Source organism: Vombatus ursinus, unplaced genomic scaffold (assembly GCF_900497805.2).
Source record: "Vombatus ursinus unplaced genomic scaffold, bare-nosed wombat genome assembly UNPS02000582.1, whole genome shotgun sequence".
Taxonomy (NCBI): Eukaryota; Metazoa; Chordata; class Mammalia; order Diprotodontia; family Vombatidae; genus Vombatus; species Vombatus ursinus.
In genome coordinates, this window is record NW_020940360.1 from 5,739,307 (window position 1) to 5,764,615 (window position 25,309).

The 25,309-nt window shown below is 41.0% G+C and overlaps 2 protein-coding genes across 4 annotated transcripts in view; one reads left to right on the forward strand and one right to left on the reverse strand.

Annotated features, from left to right (window-relative positions):
• The window catches only part of PGM3 (phosphoglucomutase 3), a 23,321-nt gene extending 16,030 nt beyond the window's left edge, over positions 1-7,291 (reverse strand). Inside the window, exons 1-4 of one of the 3 annotated variants that reach the window (XM_027855729.1) lie at positions 6,741-6,762; positions 5,009-5,214; positions 3,573-3,757; positions 1,625-1,692 (exon numbers count right to left, since the gene is read on the reverse strand). In XM_027855729.1, coding sequence (XP_027711530.1) covers positions 1,625-1,692; positions 3,573-3,757; positions 5,009-5,212 — 457 coding nt within the window. In that variant the 5' untranslated portion in view covers positions 5,213-5,214; positions 6,741-6,762. Of the gene's footprint in view, positions 1-1,624; positions 1,693-3,572; positions 3,758-5,008; positions 5,215-6,740; positions 6,763-7,137 lie in introns of those variants that run through there. The other 2 variants (XM_027855724.1, XM_027855737.1) reach the window with 2 other exon arrangements.
• On the forward strand, positions 6,502-19,743 carry RWDD2A (RWD domain containing 2A). Its single transcript, XM_027855747.1, has 3 exons — positions 6,502-6,653; positions 11,601-11,823; positions 17,484-19,743. Exons 2-3 carry the CDS (start codon positions 11,629-11,631, stop codon positions 18,153-18,155), a joined length of 867 nt encoding a protein of 288 aa, XP_027711548.1. The 5' UTR covers positions 6,502-6,653; positions 11,601-11,628; the 3' UTR covers positions 18,156-19,743.
• The last annotated feature ends 5,566 nt before the right edge of the window (positions 19,744-25,309 follow it).

A 25,309-nucleotide genomic window follows, 5' to 3' on the forward strand; every position in this document is an offset into this window, starting at 1 on the left:
AGGGGGGCAGGACAATAGATTTTTAATTGGGAAAAATTTTTTTTTTTTAGAAGGGCAAATTCAAAAGATACTTTGAAAAAAGCAGCAAAAGGTCTTGATAACAAACGTTCATCAACACATCAACATTTACTGCACGTCTTCATCATGTGTATAAAAAGCACTGTCTTAAACAGTAGGTTCAAGGAAAGGTTAGGGCAAAAAATTATTCCAATATTTCTATAGCCTATGAGACTGGAAGAATAGTGCTAGTGAGAAAAATGGAAGAGCTGGAAAGCTGCGATAGTTTGGGGGAGAAGAGGAACTAGTTCACTTTGCAACACATTTGAGGTGATGTCAAGATATATAAGTAGAACAGTGCTGCACATAGAAGAAATGAAACAGCAGATGATATCCGGACTGTTTAGGAATTATCAGCATAGAGGTGATTTCTGAAGCAATGAGAATTAGCAATGCTAAAGAAGCAAAAATTGCACAAGAAGAAAAGAGTACTCTAAAAAGAAGCTGATCAAAGATAGAGAAAAAGCAGTTTTAAAAAGGCAGGAGAACCAGGACAGAAAAACACAGTAAGGCAACTTTCAAGGAATAGGGCAATATCCTACAGTGTCAAATGCCATAAAGAAATCACATAATAAGAAATGCCAAAAGGCAAGGCAACTGAAAGTAGCTTTAATGTAGTTGTAGAGGTGGAAAAAAAAGACTGCAAGGGTTTAACCTAAACTTTAGGGGAATGAGCGAATAAAAATGGGTAAGAATTTAGCTGCTGTTTGGTCTCTATGCTTAATTTCCCTTCCAGAAGCATAGCCCATTCTGAGGATATAAAGCTTTATCCCTAACTGTGCCTAGCTTTATACCTGTATATATTCAGTATATGCAATACAAAGGTTTTAAGACAGCTCCTACTAACATGGTGCTATGTATCCATTATGTACTTAATAATGGCGAATGAACAAATGTCACAGTATCCTAGCAACCTCAAAGGAGCCTTGTGAAGGTTGTTATCTGGCTGGTACCAAGGTTTTGGAACAGTAATTCTGAAACAAATTACCACCATTTTGTTCCATTAAGTTAAAAAAAATTATGCTTGCACTTACAAAGAAATATATAATTTGCTTTTTAAAAAATCCAATGTTATATTTAAGATTCGCCTTCCAGTTGGGAAAAATAATTGCCCCAAAGAAAAATATAGCCCTTTCCTTGTTGTTCAAATGGTCCTGATTTCTAAAAAAGCAGTAAGTCTCACCTAGCATCAATAATGGAACAATATTCCTTGTAAGTACGGTAATGGGGGCCAGAAGTGCCCAAGCCTTCAGTGGATACCACACTCTGAGACTCTTTCCCTCAGTTGGAGTTAAGATATATTGGGGAAAGGTCCTTTGACTTACCACAATCTTAATGACAATGGACAATCTTAATGACCACAGGAGAGTATAGAGGCAGTTCCAAACTTCCCACTTTTTAGCAGCCAGTAAGAGACTGGCAGCTCATCAGGTGCTGAGAAACACCCAATATAGATTTCCTAATTTGAACTCAAACTAGGACTAAATGGTTTGTAAATGACATCCTCTAAGTTGTCCTATTATAGTCATCTTTAAAATGAAACATAAAAGTTTAGATGAATACATACCATGGTACTGGCCCCCTAAAGCAGTCACTCCATCAATTACAGACTGTAAAAGTTTCTCACTGCTGGGCCTTGGGTAGAAAAAGAAATGAAAAGTAGAGGGGGGAAAATTTTTGAGACGGAAGAAAATAATTCAATTGATAAAAACAAAGACAGAACCCCTAAGTTGCACATTTCTGGGTAACAAAGACATAACAAAGACAATACTAACTGAGTATTAAAAGAATATGCTATAAAATGTATAGAAATATGGCACATTAAAACTGAAACAGTATATAAAGTGAATTATTATAGTACCAAATGGTCTTAGGCTAGCAAAGATTTTAAAAACCTTGGACAAATTTGTCCATGCATAAAAGGCTTGACTATACTAACTCGAACATCCTTAAACCAGGATTTTAATAATAAATTAAATAAATTATTTCTCAGTTGAGAATTTATTTGAATAAACAGAACATGTATGAAACAGAAGTAACAGCAGGATAAAAATACGATACAAACCTTTTCTTTTAAAAGATCTTTCTAAAATTGCTTTTTTAGGTGGCAATAAAGCAGATGAATGCACAATTGAGTCTGTGTAAAAATATACAATCAACAAAAAGTATACAAACTTTCCCACCTCCCTTTTGCTTTGGTATTAGAGAAGACAAAACCTTCTTAGAATAGCTCTATGCAACTTTTATCCCCAAAACATCTGGATAGATTTTATTGTCTATAAAATCATAATTTTACTAATGTCAAAGAAAGATATTGCATCCAAATTATTTGTGGAGTGGGATGTTAATTTCCTTTGGATTATTTTTCAGCATAAATATCGGGACACTTATTTTTCAAAGGTTATAAACAAATTAATTATACAAAAAAAGAAATTATAGGGAAGTCATAAGCTGCCAACACGTCTAATAAGCATAACGTGATAGAGAGCTATAGTACTTTTCCAGTGAACTCCAGTGTAGGGAAAATAGAATGATATGAATGACACTATGTATAACACTACGGAATTTCTTAAATTCCTAATTAAAAAATAACAATGTAAAACCATGTTTTATTCCTACGGGGAAGGGAGGATTAAAAAAATAACAGGGCATATTCACCTCACAGGAGCAAATAGCCCCTTTTGTTGTTGCCATTTTTCTCTTCCCTCTCCAGCCCTAAGAAAATATAGGATCTTTGTTCCCTAGCAGCTCATATAGTTATTTGCATAAGACAGGTACTTAATAAATGTGGAACTGAATTGTTGGGGCCTGCAGAGGACAAAGTCAACAGTGGCCTGGGGCTCAAAGCCTGTTGATTAAAGGGAGGAAACTGAAGGGAAAGAAGTCAAGGGGCAGCTAGGTGGCACAGTGGATAGAGCACCTGCCCTGGAATCAGCAGGACCTGAATTCAAATCCAACCTCAAACACATGGTATTTACTAGCTGTGTGACTCTGGGCAAGTCACTTAACCCTAATTGCCTCAAACCCCGCCCCCCAGAAAGAAAAAAAAAAAGTCAAGCAACTTAATGGCAGGAGAGGAAAACCTAAAGTGGAACTGCTACCATTTTGTGTAAATTTAGTTCTTAGTTCTCTCCTTTTATTTCCCAATAGCATAGGCAAAACTACAATTAGGCAGTTAAGTGGCCCAGTGGATAGAACCCTGTGCCTGGAGTCAGGAAGATCTGATTTCTAATCCATCTTTAAACACTTATTATGTGACCCCTGAGTAAGTCACTTACTCTCTGTCTGTCTCTGTAAAATAGAGATAACAATAACCCCTATCTCTCAGAATTCTTAAGAGGACAAAATGAGATATTTATAAAGCAAATATAAATGCTGTCTACTATTGTTGTTGCTGTTATAATGTTAAACTTGGTACCCGTCAAGGTACTGGTTTGTGACATACAATTACTACTCGTAATCATTTATTTCATTGCTTTCCTGGAAATGATTTCACTTGGTACTTTTTTGTTCACCTGGTATCTCTGCCAATAATTATCATAGCTTCCTGTTGCAGGGTCACATCTTCTAGATGACAGATTTCTGTCAGGACAGTATGCACATTTTGCTCTTCAGCATTTGCCAAACGGGTGGCATGTTCTTCCCAGGATACAGCCAACATTTCTCCCAAAGGATCAATCAACTTCACACCATTGTCTTCCTTGAAAAAAAAAAAAGCAAATTAAAAAGTGTTCTGAATACATGAGTGCAGAACCACCCAAAATGATGTGGTAAATGTAAGAGTGAATGAAGTAGTGCTACTCTGCCATGACAGCACAGGAGTTTCAAAATGATTTTAGAAGAAAATGTGGTCAAAGTATTGGTTGTCATCTAATAATAGACCGGTGGATACTTGGAGCAGAATGAGACACTCATTGCCCTGGTTCACTTCTGACTTTAAATGCACTCTGGTTGGCAAACAGGTGGCACACAAACCTTCCAAGAAATGACTCGCCTTTGTTTTTGCCATTCTCCTGGAAAAAAACAGCAAGTAAGGACTATTTGGGGTGAGCTATTAACTAATGATAGCCTATGTGAAACTCTCCAGTCTATGAAATGATTTGAGAAATGCCTCCTTGAACCAGTCAACACGTTTGGGATTCTTTCCACAAGTAAACAATCAGATATAGATATCTGAACACTATTCACAAAATTAGGTTAAAAACAACCCTCCTTACTAGTTTGTTTTTTTTTTTAAGGGGACACTGAGAGGAGGGGTAGGAAGGGTCATTCAGGACATAGAGAGAAGCCTAAACTTGGGCTTTCTTTAAAAAAAAATTTCATGCCCTAGTCCTATAACCATAAACCTCATGTTTAAAAGAAAAAAAATCTCAAAATTTAAGCAGTGCAAAACCTAAGTGCCCAGGGAACCTAAATACTTGTAACTTAGTTTCCCCAGTGCTTAACATAGTGCCTTACATACAGTGGGTGGGTAATAAATATTTGCTGAATTAAATTAAATGTCTGTGGGCTTGAAGCCTCCAGGCGAGTTCAAAAAGAGATCAAACAGTCATTCCAAAAAACACCTGAAATTATTTGTCTGGCTCTATCTATTCAGCCCAAAGAATCTGTTCACAACCTAGTGGTGAAATTGCTTGAACACCAAAATAAATTTCAGATAGTTCTGGGCTGAGATCTCTTCACTTTCAAATGACTTGGATTAAATACATCATTATTTCCCCATAAGGAACTTTTGCCCCAAAGAGAAAAACATTATTTCATTCTCTTCTTACCTTCTAAAGAATCATATACTGCATGGCCATTCCCTTTAATGAAGAAAGTTACTCCATGACTTTGTTGCAGATTCAGAAATATATCAATCAGAAAACACATTACTGACTACAACAGCATAAACACCACCTTTTAGATTTTTAAATAAAAGATTTGCTTTTTCAAACCCTAAACCCATTACCTCAGGATTGTGTGATGCTGTGATCATAATCCCTATGGTAGCCTTTTTCTGTTTTGATCTCAGGACAGCTAACATTCCCATCCGATAGATGGCATGATCAAGAAAGGCTGCTTTTGCTCGAAATCCAGCAGTACCATATTGAAGAATGAGTCCATCTGGCTTGGCATGTAATGCTGAGAATTTAGTAACAGCACCCAAATCCATGTCTAAAAAATCGAAGATATTTTTGGAGAAAATAAAATTTTAAAAAATTGGAACACTACATAACAGAGAACTACATAATATTCCTTTTGTGAAATTGTGTTTGAATATACATCATATAATTCCTGTTGTTCTCAGAATAACATAAAAACTTCACTAATAAACTACAAATAAAACAAAAGTAAAATGCTAGCTTTTTAGTAAAATACTAAGACTGTAAGGGATAAAATATATTTTACAGGCAATCTCTGCAGAGAAATGATTGAGCTGCCTTCTCCAGAGAATGTGACCTCAAACTGAACAAACTGAGGAAAAGTCATTTATTTTAAGGCTGACCTCCCAGACAGGCCTAATGACCCTGAAGCTGCTACTTAGGAATATGTCATCCCTCAAAACCCAACTCAAACGCTACCTACTTTGTGACATCTTTGCTGATACCCCCAAGTTAGTAATAATTTCACATAGCACCTTATGCCAATTTTATGAACTTTTGGATAACTCTTTTTTATAGCTATGTATATTATATCCCATCATTAACCCATAAACTCAATGACGGTACACAGGGGCCTGGGCTTATCTAAATATTGTGAGTAATCAGTACCTAATACTCTTCAAAGTAAAATGGTACTTTGCAGAGGACTAAGCACTTAATAAAGATCTGTTAAATGGAAATATGTCCATTTTGACCCAGGGTTGAAGGCCCAATTTCAAGTAGCCTCAAGGATGAAATCAGCGACTGTGACTCGTGAAGGGGCAAATGGAAGCTAGATAGAAGAGGAAGAAGACTCCTCTTCCCCAATTCAAATCTGGCCTCAGACACTTCCTAGCTGTGTGACCTTGGGCAAGTCACTTAACCCTGTTTGCCTCAGTTTCATCTGTAAAATGAGCTGGAGAAGGAAATGGCAAACCACTCCAGTATCTTTGCCGAGAAAACCCCAAAATGAGTCACGAAGAATCGGAGACACTGAAAAAACAATTAAACAACAAAACCTCACTCTAAGGTAATTTATACATGATTTCACACGTATAAATATAATAGCTTGACTTTTCAATGGGGGGTGGCTGGAAGGAGAGAATTTGCAACTCAAAATTTAAAAACAACAAAGAATGTAAGAAATAAAGAGAAAGGAAGGAAAAGGAGAGTTAGAAATCCCACATTTCTAGTTTGAGTCCACTGATTTCTTTCTCACAAGATCCTAGTGGAGCTATGTAAGGTACACAGGAAAAAAAAAATAAGCCAGACTTTGGGCACCTGGGGCAAAGGTCAAGGAGAGGTTTAAGGAACAGTGAAGGCAGCTAGCTAATCACAGAAAACCCGGGCGCACTAGGTGGTCACCACGCCCTCTTCCCCGCCCAGGGAATCGAGCAAAGGGCAGCGCCAACCACCGGGCCAATGGCGCGAGGGGGTGAATGCACGGGTCCGAGACACCAAGCCTCACACACGGTGAGGAGAAAGCCGGGTGCGCCCACGGAGCTGCTCTGCGGGAGGAGAGGGGAGGGGCGGGGCGCTCTCTTCGGCCCCGGCTTTTACCTCCCCAGCATCCTTCCTCTTCCTGTGCAGACTAGGCTCCTCTCCCTCCTCCTCCCATCCCGGCCTCTCTTCAACGTCTCCGCGTCTTCCCTCCCTCCAGAGCACGGGGGAGGGGAGGTGTCAGGAAATCAGCGCTCCACCTTCCCCCCTAGACTAGAGCCCCCCTCCCCGGCGCCGACGGTGACAAGGCCCCTCCCGCCCGGAGACGCGCGCGACCCCAGGCCTGCCCTCCAGCTGTGCTGGTAACGTCAGCGGAGGAGGGGGGGCCGAGGAGGTGGCAATGGCAGGGGCGCTCGCGAGCTTTCAGTTGTGGAGCGACTCCCCTCCCGGTGCCCCCCCCAAGCTCCTCTCGGCCCCAATACCCACAGACGGTAGGGGTGGATGCCTCGGCGCTCACCTAGCCTCCAATTTTGCCCCCCAGCCCTCTGTCCAGAAATGCGGAGGGAACCTCCCAGCAGCTGCGTGGCACGCGGCAAAAAAAGCGGGCAAATTCCCCAAGTTCTAAAGTCGTAGCGGACCCGCCCCGTCCCGCCCCAGAATCCCACTCATTCTCTCCTAAGACGTGGCTGTTTCCTCCAGATTCCTTCCGCTTGGAGACTACATTCCCCCAACCAATCATTTACGCTGGAGGAGGGGAAGGGGGCGGGGCTAACTCCACCCCTGGTTTGGGGTTGGGGGAGCTTACCTTGCGCTGCACGTGTCCTTTGCGCCTGCGGCCTAGCCTCCTCTCGGTTTGCGGGGCTGTGTTGCAGTGGCGGGGGCAGGGCTTATTTCCTGGAGGTTGGAGCTCTCACAAGCTACACGTGGCAGCTGCTGCAGTGCTTTGGAAGCGACGGGCTTCCTGCGCGTGCGCAAAACGAGCCCAGGAGCGGCCCCCGCTCTTTTTTCTCTACAGTCGTTCTCGAAGACTTCTCCTCCAGCCCTTTTTCTGGGCAGTAGCTGGAGTCCAGCTCCCTAATCCCTGGTCCTCCGTCTCGGATATCTTGCCCAGAGCATCTCTATCTTCTTGCAATAGCCTACAGGCGTCTCTTTAAGGTTTTGCAAATGCCAGGTAGGTCCACGAGGAATAACCCATGAAGCAGGCATTCGTTAAACACCTACTGTGTGTGGTAGGCACGGGGGATATTGAATCCAAATCACTCAGCACTTAATAAATGCCTGCGTTTTGGTTTTTTGCTTTTGCATCCTCGGAGCCAGGTGCAGAATCTGCACTTAAGTACCTATAGTTTGATTGGCAGGTAACTGGCATCCTTAGGACACTCCTTGGTGACGGTCTTCCTTTCCACAGTGCAGAAAACTATTCATCCATGTTTGCTAAATCCTATGTGATTCTTGTCCACTTAAGGGAGTCCACCCGAAGTGGGGAGGACCTTCCTCTGGGTTTCCCTCAGTTATCCCTGACATGTCCTCAGTCCTTGGTACACAACTCACCCATTTTTCCTGGCCATTCAACTTTGGTGATAGCCTGATGTCCTTTCTCTAGCTTCTAGTAGTCCAAGTACAAGCCTAGTAATGAGAGAGCTGACCCCAAAGCTAGGATAACCCAGGTTCAAATACCGACTCTGAACACGTACTTTGTGACCCCCAAGATATCTTGGGATTTACAGGCTAGATTTCTTTCTCAAGGACCATGCCTCAACCCAAATCACCCTGGCTCTCACTGGACAACAACAAGGCCTAGCCCCACTTGTTCTTTGTTTGGGTACTTATTAACTCAGAGTGAATGAAAATAGGAATTGTTTTTGTTTTGGCCAGAAACCCTGAGGGTCTTTCCCTCCCAGTTTGATTTTTTTTTTTTGGACTAAGTTAAAGGAGTCATTCTTTGCCTAGTTTTTTTTGTTTGTTTTTTTGTTTTGTTTTGTTTTTTACCTAGCCTTAATCACTAAATGGGCTTTGCCTCAGTCACACGGAGACCTACTAAAGACTTCAGATTTAAAAGGCCAAGGTCTTCCACTGCAACTGGGGCCACCTCCATTTGTCCTGATGTGTATCTGCCACTGGGCTCAGATGGCTCCAGAGAAAATGAGGCTGGTGACTTTGCACAGCCCTCCCTCATTTAAATCCAATCACTTGCCAGTCATGATATCACCTTCCTGATGCCAAACAACAACCCCTGATAACTGAATCTTCTAGGCAGTTCTGAGACTAGTCATTGCAAAGAGGGTGCATCAGTAGAAGGTATACCAGTGAAATCATAGGTCTCCAGGCCCCATTCCTTTTGAATTATATATCGCTTTCATCTGTGAAACTTCCCTACCTCCACCCTTCCAGTCTACCAGGTTCATTCTAGAACCTTGATGTTAACTTTGACTACTTACTCTTCCTCATTGCATATGTAGATGCCATTTCTACTTCTGCAACACGCAAACAACACCTCCCTAATCACCTGTCTACCGTCTGCACAGAGACCCTCTTCAGCTCTTTTGGATTGTTTTAGTGACCTCCCAATATCTCCTTGCCTCAAGTATTCCCCTATCTAATCCATCCTTTATAGAGCTGCCAAAATGATTTGAAGCTCAGAACTGACCACAAGTAAACTCCAGTGGTACCTTTTTGCTTTTAAGATAAAATATATAATTGTTCTTTCTCAGCCTGGTTCCAACCTATCTTTTCTGCTGCCTTAGTCCATTGGGTCTTCCCACCTCCCCATCCTTATAGTCAGATTGGTCATTCCCCATGCCTGGAATGCACTCTCCTCATCACCTTAGAGAAGTCCCTCACTTCCTTCAACAGAGCTCAAGAATCATCTTCTATATGAAGCCTTAACTGTTCCTCCCAAATGTTAGTGCCCTCCCTTTCTAAATACCTTGTAATTATTCTGTATATGTTCTGTTGATACTTAAATTTGTACAAAATCTCCCTACAGAAAATGCAAGCAAGGTTTGTTTTTCTTTTTGTCTTTGTTATTCCAGAATTTAACACAGTGGCTAGCACATAGTAGGTGCTTGCAAATGCTTGTGGATTGAATTCTTTGTTGGTGACATGGTGTGTAGCCCACTGGTAACCACTATTGTTCTGCAATGCCCTTTGAGTGACTTTCAACTTTTTAGAGACTAGTAGTCCTTCAGTCATCAGGAAAATATTTGGATTTTTTGTTTGTTTATTTGTTTTTAAGATGAGCTATTGTTTCAGGGAAAAGCTTGGAATCATTAAATTTCTCAAAAGCAATCCAATCCCTTTCTCCTCTTCCCATTCAATTCTGGTCCAGGTCATTGTCTTTGCTCAGTGTCTGTCCAAGATAAAAGTACTGATATGTCATCTGTATGGGTTGGCTATTTACCTGTAACCCATGAAACAAAGATACTCTGGATATGCAAAAATATATGATTGTAGCCCCTTCTATTTTGCCAATTTACTGAGTATTAGTTGCCATGGAGACTCAGGATAGGAAGTAACCATGGCAACCAAGCATATTTTTACCCAGAGATAACGGAGCTCCTGACTTTTGAAGATGGAGTTAGAAGAGGATGATGCAAAGAATGATTCAAAGGGGTTATCTTGGCCAAACGAAAAGGAGGGGAAGAGGTGGAAAAGACGGGATTAGACTGATATGTCCAATCCCCGTGTACCCTACCCCCCTCACCCTTCCTCAAACCCCTAGACATTTACAGATTGCTGTTAAGCCAGTGGCTATCAGAATTGAGAGTCTGTGCCAAAACTGCTTAGAGATAATTGATCTGATCTGGGCAGTCATACAAAAGAGAAGCTACTGAAGGCTCATCCAAGCCAAGCATCTGACACCTTTTTTTCCCTTTCCCGCATTCTTGAGGATAGGGACTCTGTCACTTTTCTATATGTGTCCCCAACACTAAGCAATGCTTTGCACATAGTAAATGCTTAATAAATGCTTTCGATTCATTGATCCGTGGTCTGTTGAACCCCCATATTATCATCATTCCCATTTTACAGACCAAGAAACTGATTCTCAGAGAATATGTTGAGATACTAGTAAAAGTGAGGACTCTGCTTTTCGGACTTACTAGATTCTGCTTTTCTGGCTAGAAATTCGGTGTTCTTGCAACCTCGCCTACCCCTAGGTCTGGTGGGGTACATTGCTTTAATATACGGTTCTTGAGCATTTGGTTTGGTATAACGCTACCTAACTCAGAACTAGTGGTCGTAGCCTCAGGGGTGAGACCCGTGTAGCCCCCCCCCAGAGCAGTAGGGGACCCTGTCTGCCTCTTGTTTCCATATGGGAGAAAAATCCATAGTGTGATGTGAGAGCTGAGCTGTGTGGCCACACCCCCTACCCCCTACAAGAGTGAAGTTGGGGGCGGAGCGGGTGGGCTACAACAAGGGGGGCTGCGGCGGCTGCTGCTGCAGAGGCGGTGGCGTCTGCAGAGGCTGCAGCTGCAGAGGCAGAGGCAGCAGCGGCAGCAGAGTCAGAGGCGGCTGCGGTGCCAGAGGTGGCGGCTGTGGCGAAAAAGCCTGTGGCGGCGGATCGTTTGCAGCGGCGAGACAGACCCGCAGCTCGGGTAGCCCGCGGTCGGTGTAGTCCACAGGGTGGTGAGAGGCGGCGTGGCGTGGCGGGGAGAAAGGGGTGGCCGGGGCCGGGCTGGTGGTGAGGGAGGGCGCGGGAGCGGGGCTGCAGGCCGGGCTCCTCGGGCATCTGGGAGAGGCGAGGCGGGCAGCCCGTTCAGGTAATGCCTGGTGGGCTAACCGCGGCTAACCGCGGGCTAGCCGCGGGCGGGCAGGCGGCGGGAGGCTCGGCGCGGATGACTGGCAGCCCACGGTCTGCCTCCCGTTGGCAGACCCGCCGGGCAGCCTCCCAGGGCTGGGTGCCCATATGTCGGGTGCCCGCCAGCGGCAGAATAAAACGTTGGCCGCGCTGTTTTTTGTTGGTTGTCTTTCCCCTCGCAGGCGGTTGGATTTCCAGGCTGTCTTCACCATGACGGCTTCAGTCATTGAATGTCTGGAGCTTCAGCTGCTGGAGGTGGAAATGATGTATTCCATGTTCCCGAACAAAGGAGAGTTCTGTCTTGAGGATGCCAATGCCCTCAGACGCGTGAAGTCCTACCTGAAAAACCCCACTGGACCCCTGCCCCCCAGAATTGGGTTTGTAGTTATGGTAACGGACTATCAGGTAAATCTTCTGAATTACCCACTGTTCTATGTTAATTTCTTGATAATTAAGTTACCTACAACTAATAGTAACGTATTACTGCTAATGGTTCTCGTGATTCTCACTAATCCAAATTTTGCCCTTTTTGGTTTTAAAAGCCTACGTTTTGTCCAATGACATTACACCAAGTAAGATTTTATTAGTGCTTCAGTGAAACACAGGTAGAATGATTTTTAAAGGTCTGTATTTTTTGAAAAGGATTTCCAAGCCTAGAGGAACACCTCTTTTTATTAAAATTAAATTTTTACTGATATTTTCTGTTTCTTACATGACCACAGTATCTCATGTATCCCTTCCCCTCCACCTGCAGTATTTTTTGGAGAGGAAATAAAAAAGCACAACTGGTAGATCTATACATTGAAAAAGGCCATATAGGTTGGGGACATCTCATATTTCTTCACTTGAGTTCCACTTAATCTTTATAATTTTGGTACATTAACTTTACCTTATTGTAGTTACTATATGTATTGTTTTTTTGGCTCTGCTTCGTTTGCTCTGCATCAATTCATCCAGATCTTTCCATGCTTCTTTGTATTCATCACACACATCATGTCTCACAGCACAGTAATATTCTATTACATTCATGTACCACAATTTATTTAACCATTCTCCAATTGATGGACATCTTTGTTTTCAATTCTTACTTATCACAAAAAGTGGTCCTATAAACATGTGGAAGTAACAGGGTACTTTTTTCATATCATTGGTTTCTTTGGGGTAAAAGCTCAGGAATGGAGTTTTAGGCTTAAAATGACATTTTAGTCACTTTATTTGCATAATTCCAAATTGTTTTCCAAAATGATTCTGCCATTTTCAGAGCTCCATCAGTAATGTATTAGTGTGTCCATCATTCTTCAACCCCTCCAAAATTTTGTGTCATTGTTGCCAATTTACAAGATGTTCAATAAAACCTCATGTTTGTTTGATTTCAGTTTCTCTTGTTATTAGTGATTTGGAGCATTTTTTATGTGGTTGTAAATATAATTCTTCTTTTGAGGACTGTTCATATCCTTTGACAATTTATCTATTGGAGAATGTATTTTAATTATATATGTATATTACATATGTGTGTATATATTTATATATGTGTGTTATATATTTTAAAAATTATATCTTAGATACCAAACTCTTATCAAAGAAATTTGATAAAAAGATCTTTTTCCCATTTGACCACTTCCCTTCTTAAAATAAATGTATTAATATTGTCTGCAGAAGATATTGCTTCAAGTTTCCCTCTTCTGTTGTAAACAAAGTATTATATCCATTTGTTGTACTCAAATTTTTTTTAAGGTGTCTCTGTCCTTACTGGCTGTCTTCCCTTCACCTCTAATTCTCCCTTCCTCCCCTCCTACTAATCCTGTTCCTTAGGGTTTTTTCCTCTTATTTTAAAATTTTTGTTATATATTTATTTTTAACATTTTAAAAAAATTATTTTTATTTCTTTATTCTCTCCTTCTCTCTTGCCTCTCCCCCACCCACTGAGAAGGCAAGAAATATGATATTAGTTACACATGTGAAATCATGCAAAACATATTTCCACATTAGACATGTTGCCCCAAAAAAAAAGGCCAAAAAATGAAGAAAGTAAGAAAATTATACTTCAATTTGCACTCAAAGTTCACAGTTCTCTCTGTAGAGGGAGATAGCATTTTTTTATTGAATCCTTTGTGATTGTCTTGGATCATTATATTGACAAGAGTAGCAGATCTTTCACAGTTGAGCATCATAACAATAGTGCTGTTTCGGGGTACCATGGTCTCCTGTTTCTGTTCACTTCACTTCGCATAAGTTCACATAGGTCTTCCCAGGTTTTTCTGAGATCACCCTCTCATCATTTGATATATCGCAGTAGTATTCCACCACAATCATGTACCACAGCTTATTCAGCCTTTCCCCAATTGATGGCCACCCCTACAATTTCCAGTTCTTTGTCACTACAAAAAGGGTTGCAATAAATATTTTTGTACACATGGGGCCTTTTCCTTTCATTTTGATCTCTGGGGGATGCAGACCTAGTACTGCAGTGGTATTGCTGGGTCAAAAGGTATGATGCACAGTTTGATAGACCTTTGGACATAGTTCCAAATTGTTCTCCAGAATGGTTAGACCAGTTCTCAACCTTACCAACGGTGCATTGGTGTACCTATTTTTCCACGTAGCCTCTAGCATTTGTCATTTCCTTTTCTGACTTGTGAACCAATCTGATTGGCATGAGGTGATACCTTAGAGCTGTTTTAATTTGCATTTCTATAATCAGTAGTGATTTAGAGCATTTTTTCATGTGACCACTGATACCTTTGATTTATTCTGAAAACTGACTGTTCATATCCATTGACCATTTGTCAGTTGGGGAATGACTCTTAATTTTATAAATTTAACTAAATTCCCCATATATTCCCCATATATTTGAGAAACAAGGCCTTAATCTGAGAAACTTGCTCCAAATTTTTTTTTATACTTAATTGTCTATGGTACCTTTTCGCAAAATGTGGTTTCCCTGCCTATCTCTTTTAATTAGATCTTTTTTTTTTTCTTTTGTTTTGTCTGAGATCATGATTGCTACCACTGTCTTATTTTTTTCAGCTGAAGCATAATAAATTCTTCTCCAGCCCCTTATTTTAACTCTGTGTATGTCTCTCTGTTTCAAGTGGGTCTCTTGTATAGAACATATTGTTGGATTCTGGTTTCTATTCCATTCTGCTATGTGCTTCTGTTTTGTGGGTGAGTTCATCCCATTCATATTCACAGTTATGATTACTAACTGTGTATTTCTCTCCATCCTATTTCCTTCTGTTTATCCTTCTCTTTTCCTTTTTCACCCTGTCCCTCCTCAAAAGTCTGTTTTGCTTTTGACCACTGCATCCCTTAATCCCCCGCTCTTAACACTTTCCCATTTCTCTTAATCCCCTTCCCCTCTTGCTTCCCTGTTGGGTAAGATAAATTTCTATGCCCGGCTGAGTGTCTGTATGTATCCTTCCCTCTTTGCATCAATTCAGATGACAGTGAGATTCAAGCATTGCCTACTCTCACCCCCATTTTCCCCTCCACTGTAAAAGTTCTCCCTTGCATGCTTTTCTTTTATGTGATATAATTTTCCTCATTATTCCTCTCCCTTCCCCATTTTCCTAGAATATCCCTCTTTCTCACCCATCCATTTCTTTCTGAAATCATCCCAAAATAATTGACTCATACCTGTGCCCTCTCTCTATGTAGACTCTTCTAACTGCCCTAATAATGATAAAGTTATTGGGCATGATATGTGTTACCTTCCCATATAGGAATATAAATAATCTAACCTTATTGAGTCCCTTATGATTTCTTTTTCATGTTTGCCTTTTTATGTTTCTCTTGAGTTTTGTGTTTGAATGTCACATTTTCTATTTGGCTGTGGTCTTTTCATCAGGAATGCTTGAAAGTCCTCTATTTCATTAAATATCTGTTTTTTTCCCTGAAGGATTGCACTCTATTTTGTTGGGTTATAATCTTAGCTCCTTTGCTTTCTGAATATCATATTCCAAGCCTTCTGCTCTATTAAGCTGCTAAATCTTGTATGATCCTGATTGTGGCTCCATAATATTTGGATGATTTTTTTCAAGCAACTTGCAACATTTTCTCTTTGACCTGAGACCTCAGAAATTTGACTGTAATATTCCTGGGAGTTTTCATTTTGGTATTTCTTTCAGGAAGTGATTGGCAGATTCTTTTTATTTCTATTTAATCCTCTGGTTCTAGGAGATCAGGGCAGTTTTCCTTTATAATTTCTTGAAATATGATATCTAGATTCTTTTTTTGATCATGGCTCTCAGGGAATTCTTAAATTATCTCTCCAATCAATTTTCTAGATCAGTTTTTCCAGTGAGATAGTTCACATTTTCTTCTATTTTTTTCATTCTTTTTGTTTTATTTTATTGTTTCTTGATGTCTCATAGAGTCATTAGCTTCCACTTGCCCAATTTTAATTTTTAAGGAATTATTTTCTTCCGTGATATTCTGGGTCTGCCTTCTGGTCCTTACCCAAGAATAGCCCCTGTTCTCCTGCAGCTGCAGGTGCTAGGCTTCTCTCAGTCCTTTACTTTGCTGCAGCTGCAAATAATAGTATTCCTCTCTGCCTTGGAACTACAACCAGGATCCCTGCTCCCTTGCGAAAGAGTACAGGGTCTCTTCTCTGCCCTGGAACTGCAAGGTTGCTGCCTTTACTCTATTATCTTGGCTTTGCCCCTTCCTGTTTCTCAGTTCTTAAATTTCATTTTTTGGTGCCTCTTTCCAAAAAGGATTTCTGTCACTATCTTCATTATCTATATTCCCTTTCTGTTTACTCTGCAAGCCATATTTCCTTCTATGTTGATGTTTTCTCTGTTGAGTTAATTTTTTTATGTTTAAAGTCTTTGAGTTTTCTTCTTTCTGAAACCTTTGATACTTTCAGTTTTCCCATTTTATTTTGCTTATCACTGATTTCCTGACTCCCCTCTGATTGTGGTTTCCTTTGGGGCAGGATTTCAAAGCATCTCAGCCTCTTCCAACGCTATACAATTCATTCCTACCTTATAACTCCCCTCAGAACCCACAGTGAAGTGTAGAAGTAGGAAATTAAGAAAATTTTGCAAACACAGGGAAAATAGATGTAAATATCTTTTAAAAAGCAGTGATAAAAGAGAGTGTAACAAACAAGACTTAGAAAATCTAAGTATTCAAATTATTTGTTCTAATTAAAATAAAGCTTAAGGACGAAATATTTTGCATATCCCACAGAATAGTAGTCCTAGGCTTTGTTCTCAGTGAGATGATAAGGTACCCTCCATCTCTAGCCTGATCCTGTACATTCAAGAGCTATAATTCCATTCCTAGGGGTAGTTCCTCTTTTAATGGACATTGAAAGAGCTCTGCAGTATTAATAACTCACATTTATTTATGTAATATTCTAAGGTAGGCAGGGTACTTTCCTCACAACAACATTTTTTGAGGTAAGTAGTACAGATCTTTCTTACTGGTGGGTTTTAAAAGTTGCTAGAATAAAAAAAAAATCCATTACTCTCCAGCCGTCTTAGTGCAGAACTTTTCCAAGGCTGGTCCTTGGATAATAGGCATGTTATATTCCTTTACCTGGTCCACAGTCAAAGCCTTTCTAGGTGAGTAGCACTACCCTACCTACACTGCACTGACAGTAGCTTTCAAGAACATAGGATTATCTATACACCGTGATGAAGCATGGTTGCTAGAAAGAAGAAATATTTTTATGAACAGAAACTTCTGATGGAGTTTGTGTATCTTCTGAAGGGTGGTTTTGACATTTGAATATCAACTGCTTGAGGGAAGGGACTGTCTTATTTTTTATCTTTCTACCTACAGTACCTTAACAAAGTACCTTTTACCTCACGTTTTATGTGTGCCAGAGGCAGGGCTTGAGTCCAGGTCTTTCAGACTTCAAAGCTGCCCTGCTATCCAGTATGCTATACTGTCTTTAAATGTACCTACGATAACAATAGTGATAGCTAACTTTGATATAGCACTTTAAGGTTTGCAAAGTACTTTACATATACTGGAATTTTTGTGAAAAGGGAATGGCCATTATTCATGAGCTGGGCTATTCTGATGCTTTATACATATTTGATTTCAATTTTTAGGGGGACGTTGAATTGCAGGTTGGCTTTCCTCACAACTATCCAAATGTCAAGTTGCAGCTCTTTGGGCGATCGTACTACCTTGACAGGAAACAGCAGTTGCTGCTTAATCAAGATCTTACTGCCTACATCTCAACCTTTGATGCTGGTGAGCTGTGCGTCTGTGCGGCAGTTCAGTGGCTGCGGGACAATAGTGGCCCCTATTTCCGGAAGAGTAAGCTCTTTACTGAACCTGTTGCGAAGGTGAAGATCGTGAAGGTCATGTTTCATCGGATGTGGATCTACAGCCACCAGATATGTCGTCCAGAACTGCGAAAGAGGATTTGGGACTGTGCAAAACGACTCAGTCTGACTGGGTTTTTTCTGACAGGGAAGCCAGGTATAATTTGTGTGGAGGGCAAAAAAGAGCAGTGTGAGGAATTCTGGCACACAATCAGATATCCCAACTGGAAGCATATTTCCTGCAAGCATGCTGAAACTGTGCAGGTAGAGGGTAATGGGGATGAGCTGCGCATCTTTCAAACTTTTGAGGAATTGCAGTTTGAGAGCCATGGTAATTTCAGGCATGATTACCACATGGATCTGGGCAAGTTCTTGGAATACCTCAAACAGCATAAGAGTGAACATATTTTCCAGATGTTATTTGGCATTGAAAGCAAAAGTTCAGGACGTTAGAAATATGTTCACAGAGCAGCATTTGGAATTTTTCAAGTTTTTTTCCACTGAGAATAAAAACTTGAGTTTAAATGGAATTCATTTTGTGTGTTAGCTCCTGCAGTATAGAAGCAAGCTTTTTGTTTTTTTCATCCCTTTTTTTCTTTTTGGGGTAGAAAAGGAGGTGTGCAGTGTAGACCTATTATTTTTATTAGGAAACTCAATGTGGAAAGTCCCTCCACTGATACAATTCAACAACTCATTTAACATTTAATCTGAGAGGTTATGGAACTTGCCCATGATAAAATAACTAGTATGTTGGAGAGGCAGAATTGAATGCTGGTCTTTCAGACCTTTAGACAGTATTGCCTCTTAGAAATGGTACGTATCATTTAAAGGATTAGTGACTTTCTGCCCTTCATGCTTTTCTAGCACTAGGTTGCTTTGCTTACTGAGTACTGGGTCATTAGCACCCTCTGTAGCCTAGCTTTATGTTCTCTTTGTATCTGATGTAGCACCAAACACAGTCCATGCTAGGTACAGTGTAGATGTATAGAAATATTTGTTTGTTAATTAGTGTAAATGCCGTCGGGCACCCATGGAGATTCTAGGTCACTGGGACCATTGTAAATATTCAGTTTGGGATTGTTACGAGCTCTAGGAAACCACAACCATTACAGTGAATCTGTTGTGCTCTGACCGACTGCCAGGTAGGGAGCTTTTATGTAGGTAAAGAAAATATGGGGTTCTTAAACTGTTGCAGGAGCCTTCTGGTTCATTCTAGATCCTGTAAAGTGCCTGAAAGCAAGAACAAGAACACGTTCACCCCATTTCATCTGTCCAGGGTGTGGAGCAGGGGGCAGCCTGTAGAAAGTTCCTGGCAGGAACCTGCAGAAGGCTTAGTCTGAGGGCTGCTTCAGCACACAGGGAAACATCGGGTGCTCTTACCAGAATGCTGTGCCTGGGAAGTTCTCCATCAAGGGAGAAGCAGAATTAGCTCACAGACTAGAAAGGGATAAAGACAAACAGAAAAACAGCAAATTTATTTTAAGTACATCTGAGAAGTTCAGAACAAAGCATTTTGGGATTATGAAGAAAGGGTCATTTTTCTCACAACAGTGATCCAGAAGGCTAAACTAACATCCTAGCTAAAGTAAGTTGAGATTGTGATGGCAAACAAATGAAAGGAGCAGAACTTTTTAAAAATAGTAGGAACTAGTGTGGGATATGGGCAGATTCTGGCAGAATTTTGTTCCGACTAATTCCCTGGACTGATTATCTCATTAGTTTAGAATATGGTGCTAATGAGCATTCCATAGTTGTGAGTTAAATCCTTAAGCAGGAAAGTAAGCTTCCTACCCTATTAACATGACCATAAGCTGAAATTGTATCTTTGACCAGCTTCTTTGCAAGGATGTATCATTTGCACAGCAAATGTTAAATATTGTGGGTGGCTTAGACCAGCCTTATACCAGAATGATGTAGAGAAGAGAACACTGAATTTTGAGTCACAAGACCTGGTTTTGAACTCTGGGTTTGCTCTTTAATATTATGTTACCTTTAACATAGGCCTTTAACTTCCCTGGGATTCAGTTTCCTCGTCTATAAAATTAAGTCGGTCTATACTAGTGGTTCTTAACCTTCTTTGTGTCATGAACCAATCTGGTGAAGCCTTCTCAGAATAAATTTTTTAATGAATAAAATATAATATATGGAACTATAAAGGAAATCAATTATATTGAAATAGTTATCAAAATATTTTTTGAAAACAAGTTTTCAGGCACTTAGTTAAGAACCTCTGAGTTAGTTGATCTAGCTCATCTAGCTCTAAATCTCAAGATCTTCTGACCATTTAGGAAGGGGAGAGGTGGAGAGGGAATGCTTGTTTTAAGTGTCATGTCTTTATATAAAAAGCTGTTCACTTTTTATTAAACTTTTCATAGAACCATTTTTCAGGTTTTTTTTCTGTAAGTGAAAATATGTTGGTGTAATAAGTGAATTTTTTCATATAGTGTTCTTAAAATATCAGAAGTGTACTTACTACTCTCAAATGTTCAGCTTAAATGTACCTGTTCTCTTGTGCGTTGAATGGGATAATATTTGCCATTTATCTACTTAAGGATTATTATTAGTAAAGCAAAAAGTAGTTTATCTTCTTAATTTTCCTTGTACAATTTGTCTGGATCTCTTCTTTTTCCCCCTCCCTTTTGTAAATGTATTGTTGTATGTGTCATATCTTGCTTCCCTTCTTCCCCCCCCCCAAAATGTGACATCCCTGGTAACAGGGACTGCCATTTTTTATCTTTGTATCCCCAGTACAAGTGTATTTAGTAGTAGCTACGTAATAAATGTTGCATTGATTCAAAATCTTCTCCTTTTGTTTATTTCCATGTCTTTGCTAGATTTCCTGTATTTCAGTCTGAAAGTGGGCTAACTTCTAATTTTTGAAATCACGAGCATCAAAAATAAAATGTGTTCTCATGTAGCAAAATTTCAGAGTTGGACAGGACTTCAGGCCATCCAGTCCAGCCTGCCTTTTACAATATTGCCCTACAAGTAGTCGTCCAGCCTTCACGTGAAGACCTCAGGTGAGGAGGAACTTCCTACCTCCCAAAGCAGCCTGTTCCACTTTGGGATGGCATTAGTTGTTAGAAAGTTTTCTGCTTTTGTTAAACTTAAATCTGTTTCTCTGCAACTTTCAGCTATTGTTGCCCTTACTTCTGTCTTCTAGGGCCAAGGAGAACAAGATTAGTCCCCTTATACATTGCCCTTCTCATCATTGAAAACAGCTCTAAGCTTCTCTCAAAGTCTTTTTTTCAGGTTAAGCAGCTCCAGTTGGTTCAACTAATTCTTTTTGGGCATATTTTCCTACCCTGGAAGACCATCTTGGTCCTTCTCATATGGGATTTGGGAAATACCCCTTCACAAAACTGCCCTCAGTGCAAGGCACTAAGGTGGGTCAGCACCCACTCAAGACCATAATTCATGAGCTTCCACCAATGTATTTACTTACACCGGCCAGCCAGAGGACACAGTTCGAAAGAAAAGACATTTAATCAAATAGCATAGCAAATGAAGTAACAGGAAAGCTATCCCACTATGTACATGTGGTGCCCATGGAAGGCCCCAACCTCCAAAGGTGATGTTCCCCACCCCCACCCCTCCAGATAACTACCTTGGGTTCAAGGTTCCTCTCTGGATCTGGATCCACTGGACCATTGGTCAAGAACCCCTAACAATGTATTTACTTTTTTGTTAGAGAATGTGATTTTCAAAGCAAAGGGACTTCTATGAAATTGCCATAGTAATAAGTGTAGTAATAAAACATTTCTTTATTTAAACCTTGGGCACACTCTCCCACTTAATATATCATTTGTGAGAAAAGTAAATACAGCTAGGGAAGACTAAGGGAGAAGCATACTTACCAGGAACATGTCTGTCCAGGACTTAACCATAGAGAGAAAGCAAACACCTCTGATGCTCCGATAACAGTGTTCCCATCATGTTGCTCCTGTGAGACCTATGCCCCCTGGTCTGTGCTAGTGTGGAATCCCTATCAGGTAGGTGGGAGCAGCTTACACTCTCTGCTGGGAATTAACTCCCTGGTCTCACTGCACCAAGCTGCCACACTGCATCTGTTCAGCATTGTGTCCTGCTCCTCCCTTCCCAACTACCTTCAGTTTTTCTCAACCCCAAAATTCTTTTGGTTTACCATGCAAGTTCATGAAAAGGGGAAACCCTTTAGGTGGAATCACTTTGAGGTGTTACTTTTGTCCTTATTTATTTCAGTTTCCTGCATTTATTACGTGACCGGCCTCAGACTTTTACAGACTTGGAATCATACCTTATACATATGGACAATGTGTATATCCCACACATATGGATATCCCACCAGTGAAGGGAACACATGCAGAAAATACATGTGAGCAAGAACCAAACATATAGGTCATACATATATAGGATGAGTGCTCAGGGAACATGTATGAAGAGGCCAATGCCAGAAACCCCTGTGGCTAGGAGCGATGGATGGATAGGGAAAGATACCTTCAGTACCACACAGAAGTCCCGATGTCTTCTGGTGAGATCACTATTTACTGCTGCTTTCCACCAGATGTTTCATCTGTGTCCCTGTTGGCTATCTCTACTGGTCTCATGATCTCTGAGCTTCTCGTTGGTACCCTTTTCTGAGCTGTCACTCTTTTGGGGATATCTGCTGGCTCTTCCCATCTAAAGTGGGGTGGGGTGGGAGGAAGCTAATTTAAAATGAGAGGACCTTCATCCAGTCCTGTGTGTTCTAGGTTTATGCCTGTTTGACAGTTGGCTACTAGGCAAGTCACTTAACCTCCCTGGGCTTCAGTCTCCTTATGTGCAAAATGAAGGTAGAAGGTCAGACTACATGCCCTGAGATCCCTTGCAGCTCTGAATGTATGATTCTGTGACCTAATAAGGTGTGGTGATTAGAAAGCCTCTCCCTAATAGGGAGGAGGCAGTTATTTGAGTTCATGCTGAGGTTATGAGCCGTCCTACCTAGCTAAGAGCAACCAAACAAAAGCTCTAGCCAGAGCGCCCCATCCTAAAATTGTGTGTTCTTTTGATGTCCAGTGTTTGGTGTTAATATGAATTCTATTGTCCCTGACTCAGGCTTAGAAAATTGTTAACTCCTTTTTTACCTCCGACGGAGACTTCCTCCCCCCTAAAATATTCATTTCCAACCCCACAGGACTTGTATAGAGGATGGGACCGCAAAGCCTAGCTCACAGATTTTTCCCAAATTGGCACCAAACTATCAATCAATAAACAAGCATTGATTAAACAGCTCCTCAGTGCCAGGCACTGTGACATCAGGCAACGGGCATACAAATACGAAAGTGAAGGTCCTCACTTTCAAGGACCTCCTAATCTACTAGGGGGCCACAATACATGTGGGGGAGCCAAGGAACAGCATTTGATCTTGATGGTAACGAGGCTGTAAGATTGTCAGGGCGTCCCTTCAGTCCTCTGCAGTGTGACAATTTGCAGTCCACAGTACAAAGTAAACAGCAAATGCTTCATCATTTGTCATTCGCCCACCAGTGAGGATAGCTTAGTCCCAGGGTGGATTCCTGTTCCTTTTAGGGAGAAGGGGGCTGAAGTGCCATGCTGGCAAAATCCCCAAGTTGGACTGAACATGGTATCCTGGTGGATGGTTGGATGAGATGTGAAAGAGATTCTGGACCATTTGGATATTTCATGATCTGAAGTGAATTTTCCCTCATTCATCTGCTAGTCAATACAGCTCATCAGTCTAAACCCCAGTAAATAATCTGCTGTCCCAGCAAATTATAAGGGATGCATTAGAGTGTCCGTAGACATACAACACAAAACATTATGATTTGACTTGTAACATAGTCACAAAAATCATTTCAATTACAAACACAGGCACCTAATTCATGTCATTCACATTAGAACTATGTGCAAGTAGCATTAATAATGATAGCTAACATTTATATAGCATTTTGCAAATATCTAATTTGATCTTCACAACAACCCTGGGCAATAGGACTATTGTTATCCTCATTTTACAAATGAGGAAACTGAGACAGATAGAAGTTAAGTGACTTGCCCATGGCCACACAGTGTTGGAGGCTAAATTTGAACTCAGGACTTCCTAACTCCAAGCCCAGTGTTCTATCCAATTTACCACCTATCTGCTGAGAAAATCAAATTGATTCTGATTCCATTTTGTAATTGATTATATTCCGTATCACTGCCAACATTTTGTATAACTACCTTTGTTTTTAAGTTAAGTTCAGAAGTTGAGGACTTCCAGTGCCAAGATGGTTGAGTGAGGCAGGAACTCTATGGAACCCTTCCGAATTCCTCTACAAAAACTTGGAAACCACCCCAGAACTGATTTAGGAGCAGGGAGGCAGCTTTCCAGCTCAGTGGAAAGGTCTGTCTCAATAGGGTGGGAAAGGAGCAATGTTAGGAGAGAAGCAGTAGGCTGCACATTAGGGGGCCTGCAGTGAGGCCCTAAGCCCCAGGGCAATCTACCAGTGAGGCCTTGCCCTTCAGCAAGCCAGCAGCCCAGAGTTAAGCCAGCAGTCTGTGCAGCACAGCAGCTCAGGCCACCAGCAAGGCCTTACCCCCACTGTTGACTAGTATGGAAATCCTGCCCCAAGAACTGGTCAGCAGTGAGACCATGCCCCCGAGGCCAGCCATCAACAAAATCCCACCCCAGGACTGGCTAGCAGAGAAGCCCTGCCTCCATAGCGACCTGGCAGCAAGGCCCCACCCCTGGGGCAGACCAGCAGCAAAATCTCACACCCAGAGAAGGCCAACAGGGAGGCCCTTCCCAGTCAGTACAAGCCAGCAGAGAGCCCCCCCACTCCAGTGCAAGCCAGCAGCAAGGCCCTGAGGCCCGCTGAAAGCCAGCAACAAGGCCTTGAGCTCCGGCACACAAAGCTTGAGACAGAGCAGGAACAGAGCCCAACTCTCACATAAAAGTGCAAGTCACAAAAGAGGCAGAAAAAGATGAGCAAAAAACAAAAAAGAATTTGACTATAGAAAGTTACTGTGGTGACAAGGAGGATCAAGGCACAAACTTAGAAGAGAATAAGTGTCAAAATGGCTATATGTGAAGCCTCAAAGAAAAATGTAATTTGGTTTCAGGCCCAAAAAGAACTCATGGTAGAGCTTCAAAAGATTTTTAAAAAGCAAATTAGAGAAGGAGAAGAAAAATTGGGAAAAGAAATGAGAGTAATACAAGAGAATCATGAAAAAAAGAGTCAACAGCTTGGTCAAAGAAACATAAAAATGGAAAATGATAGGCAAAAATCCAAAAGTAGAATTGGCCAAATGGAAAAGAAGGTACAAAAGGTCACTCAAGAAAATAATTCCTTAAAAATTAGAATTGAGGGGAAAAAATTAGAATTGGGCAGGTGGAAGTTAATGACTCCATGAGACATCCTGATAAAATAAAACAAAATCAAAAGAATATAAAAAACGGAAGAAAATGTGACATTTCTCATTGGAAAAGCAACTGACCTATAAAATAGATCCAGGAAAGGAGAGATATTTAAGAATTATTGGACTACCTGAAAGTCATGATCAAAAAAAGAAAAAAATCCTAGACAACATCGTTCAAGAAATTATCAAAGAAAATATCCCTGATATCCTAGAACAGGGGTGGAGAA

Coding starts and splice junctions, on each gene's coding strand:
- RWDD2A (XM_027855747.1), top strand. CDS start 11,629: ATGACGGCTTCAGTCATTGAATGTCTGGAGCTTCAGCTGCTGGAGGTG. Junction 11,824..17,483: donor TTATGGTAACGGACTATCAG/GTAAATCTTCTG, acceptor TTCAATTTTTAG/GGGGACGTTGAATTGCAGGT.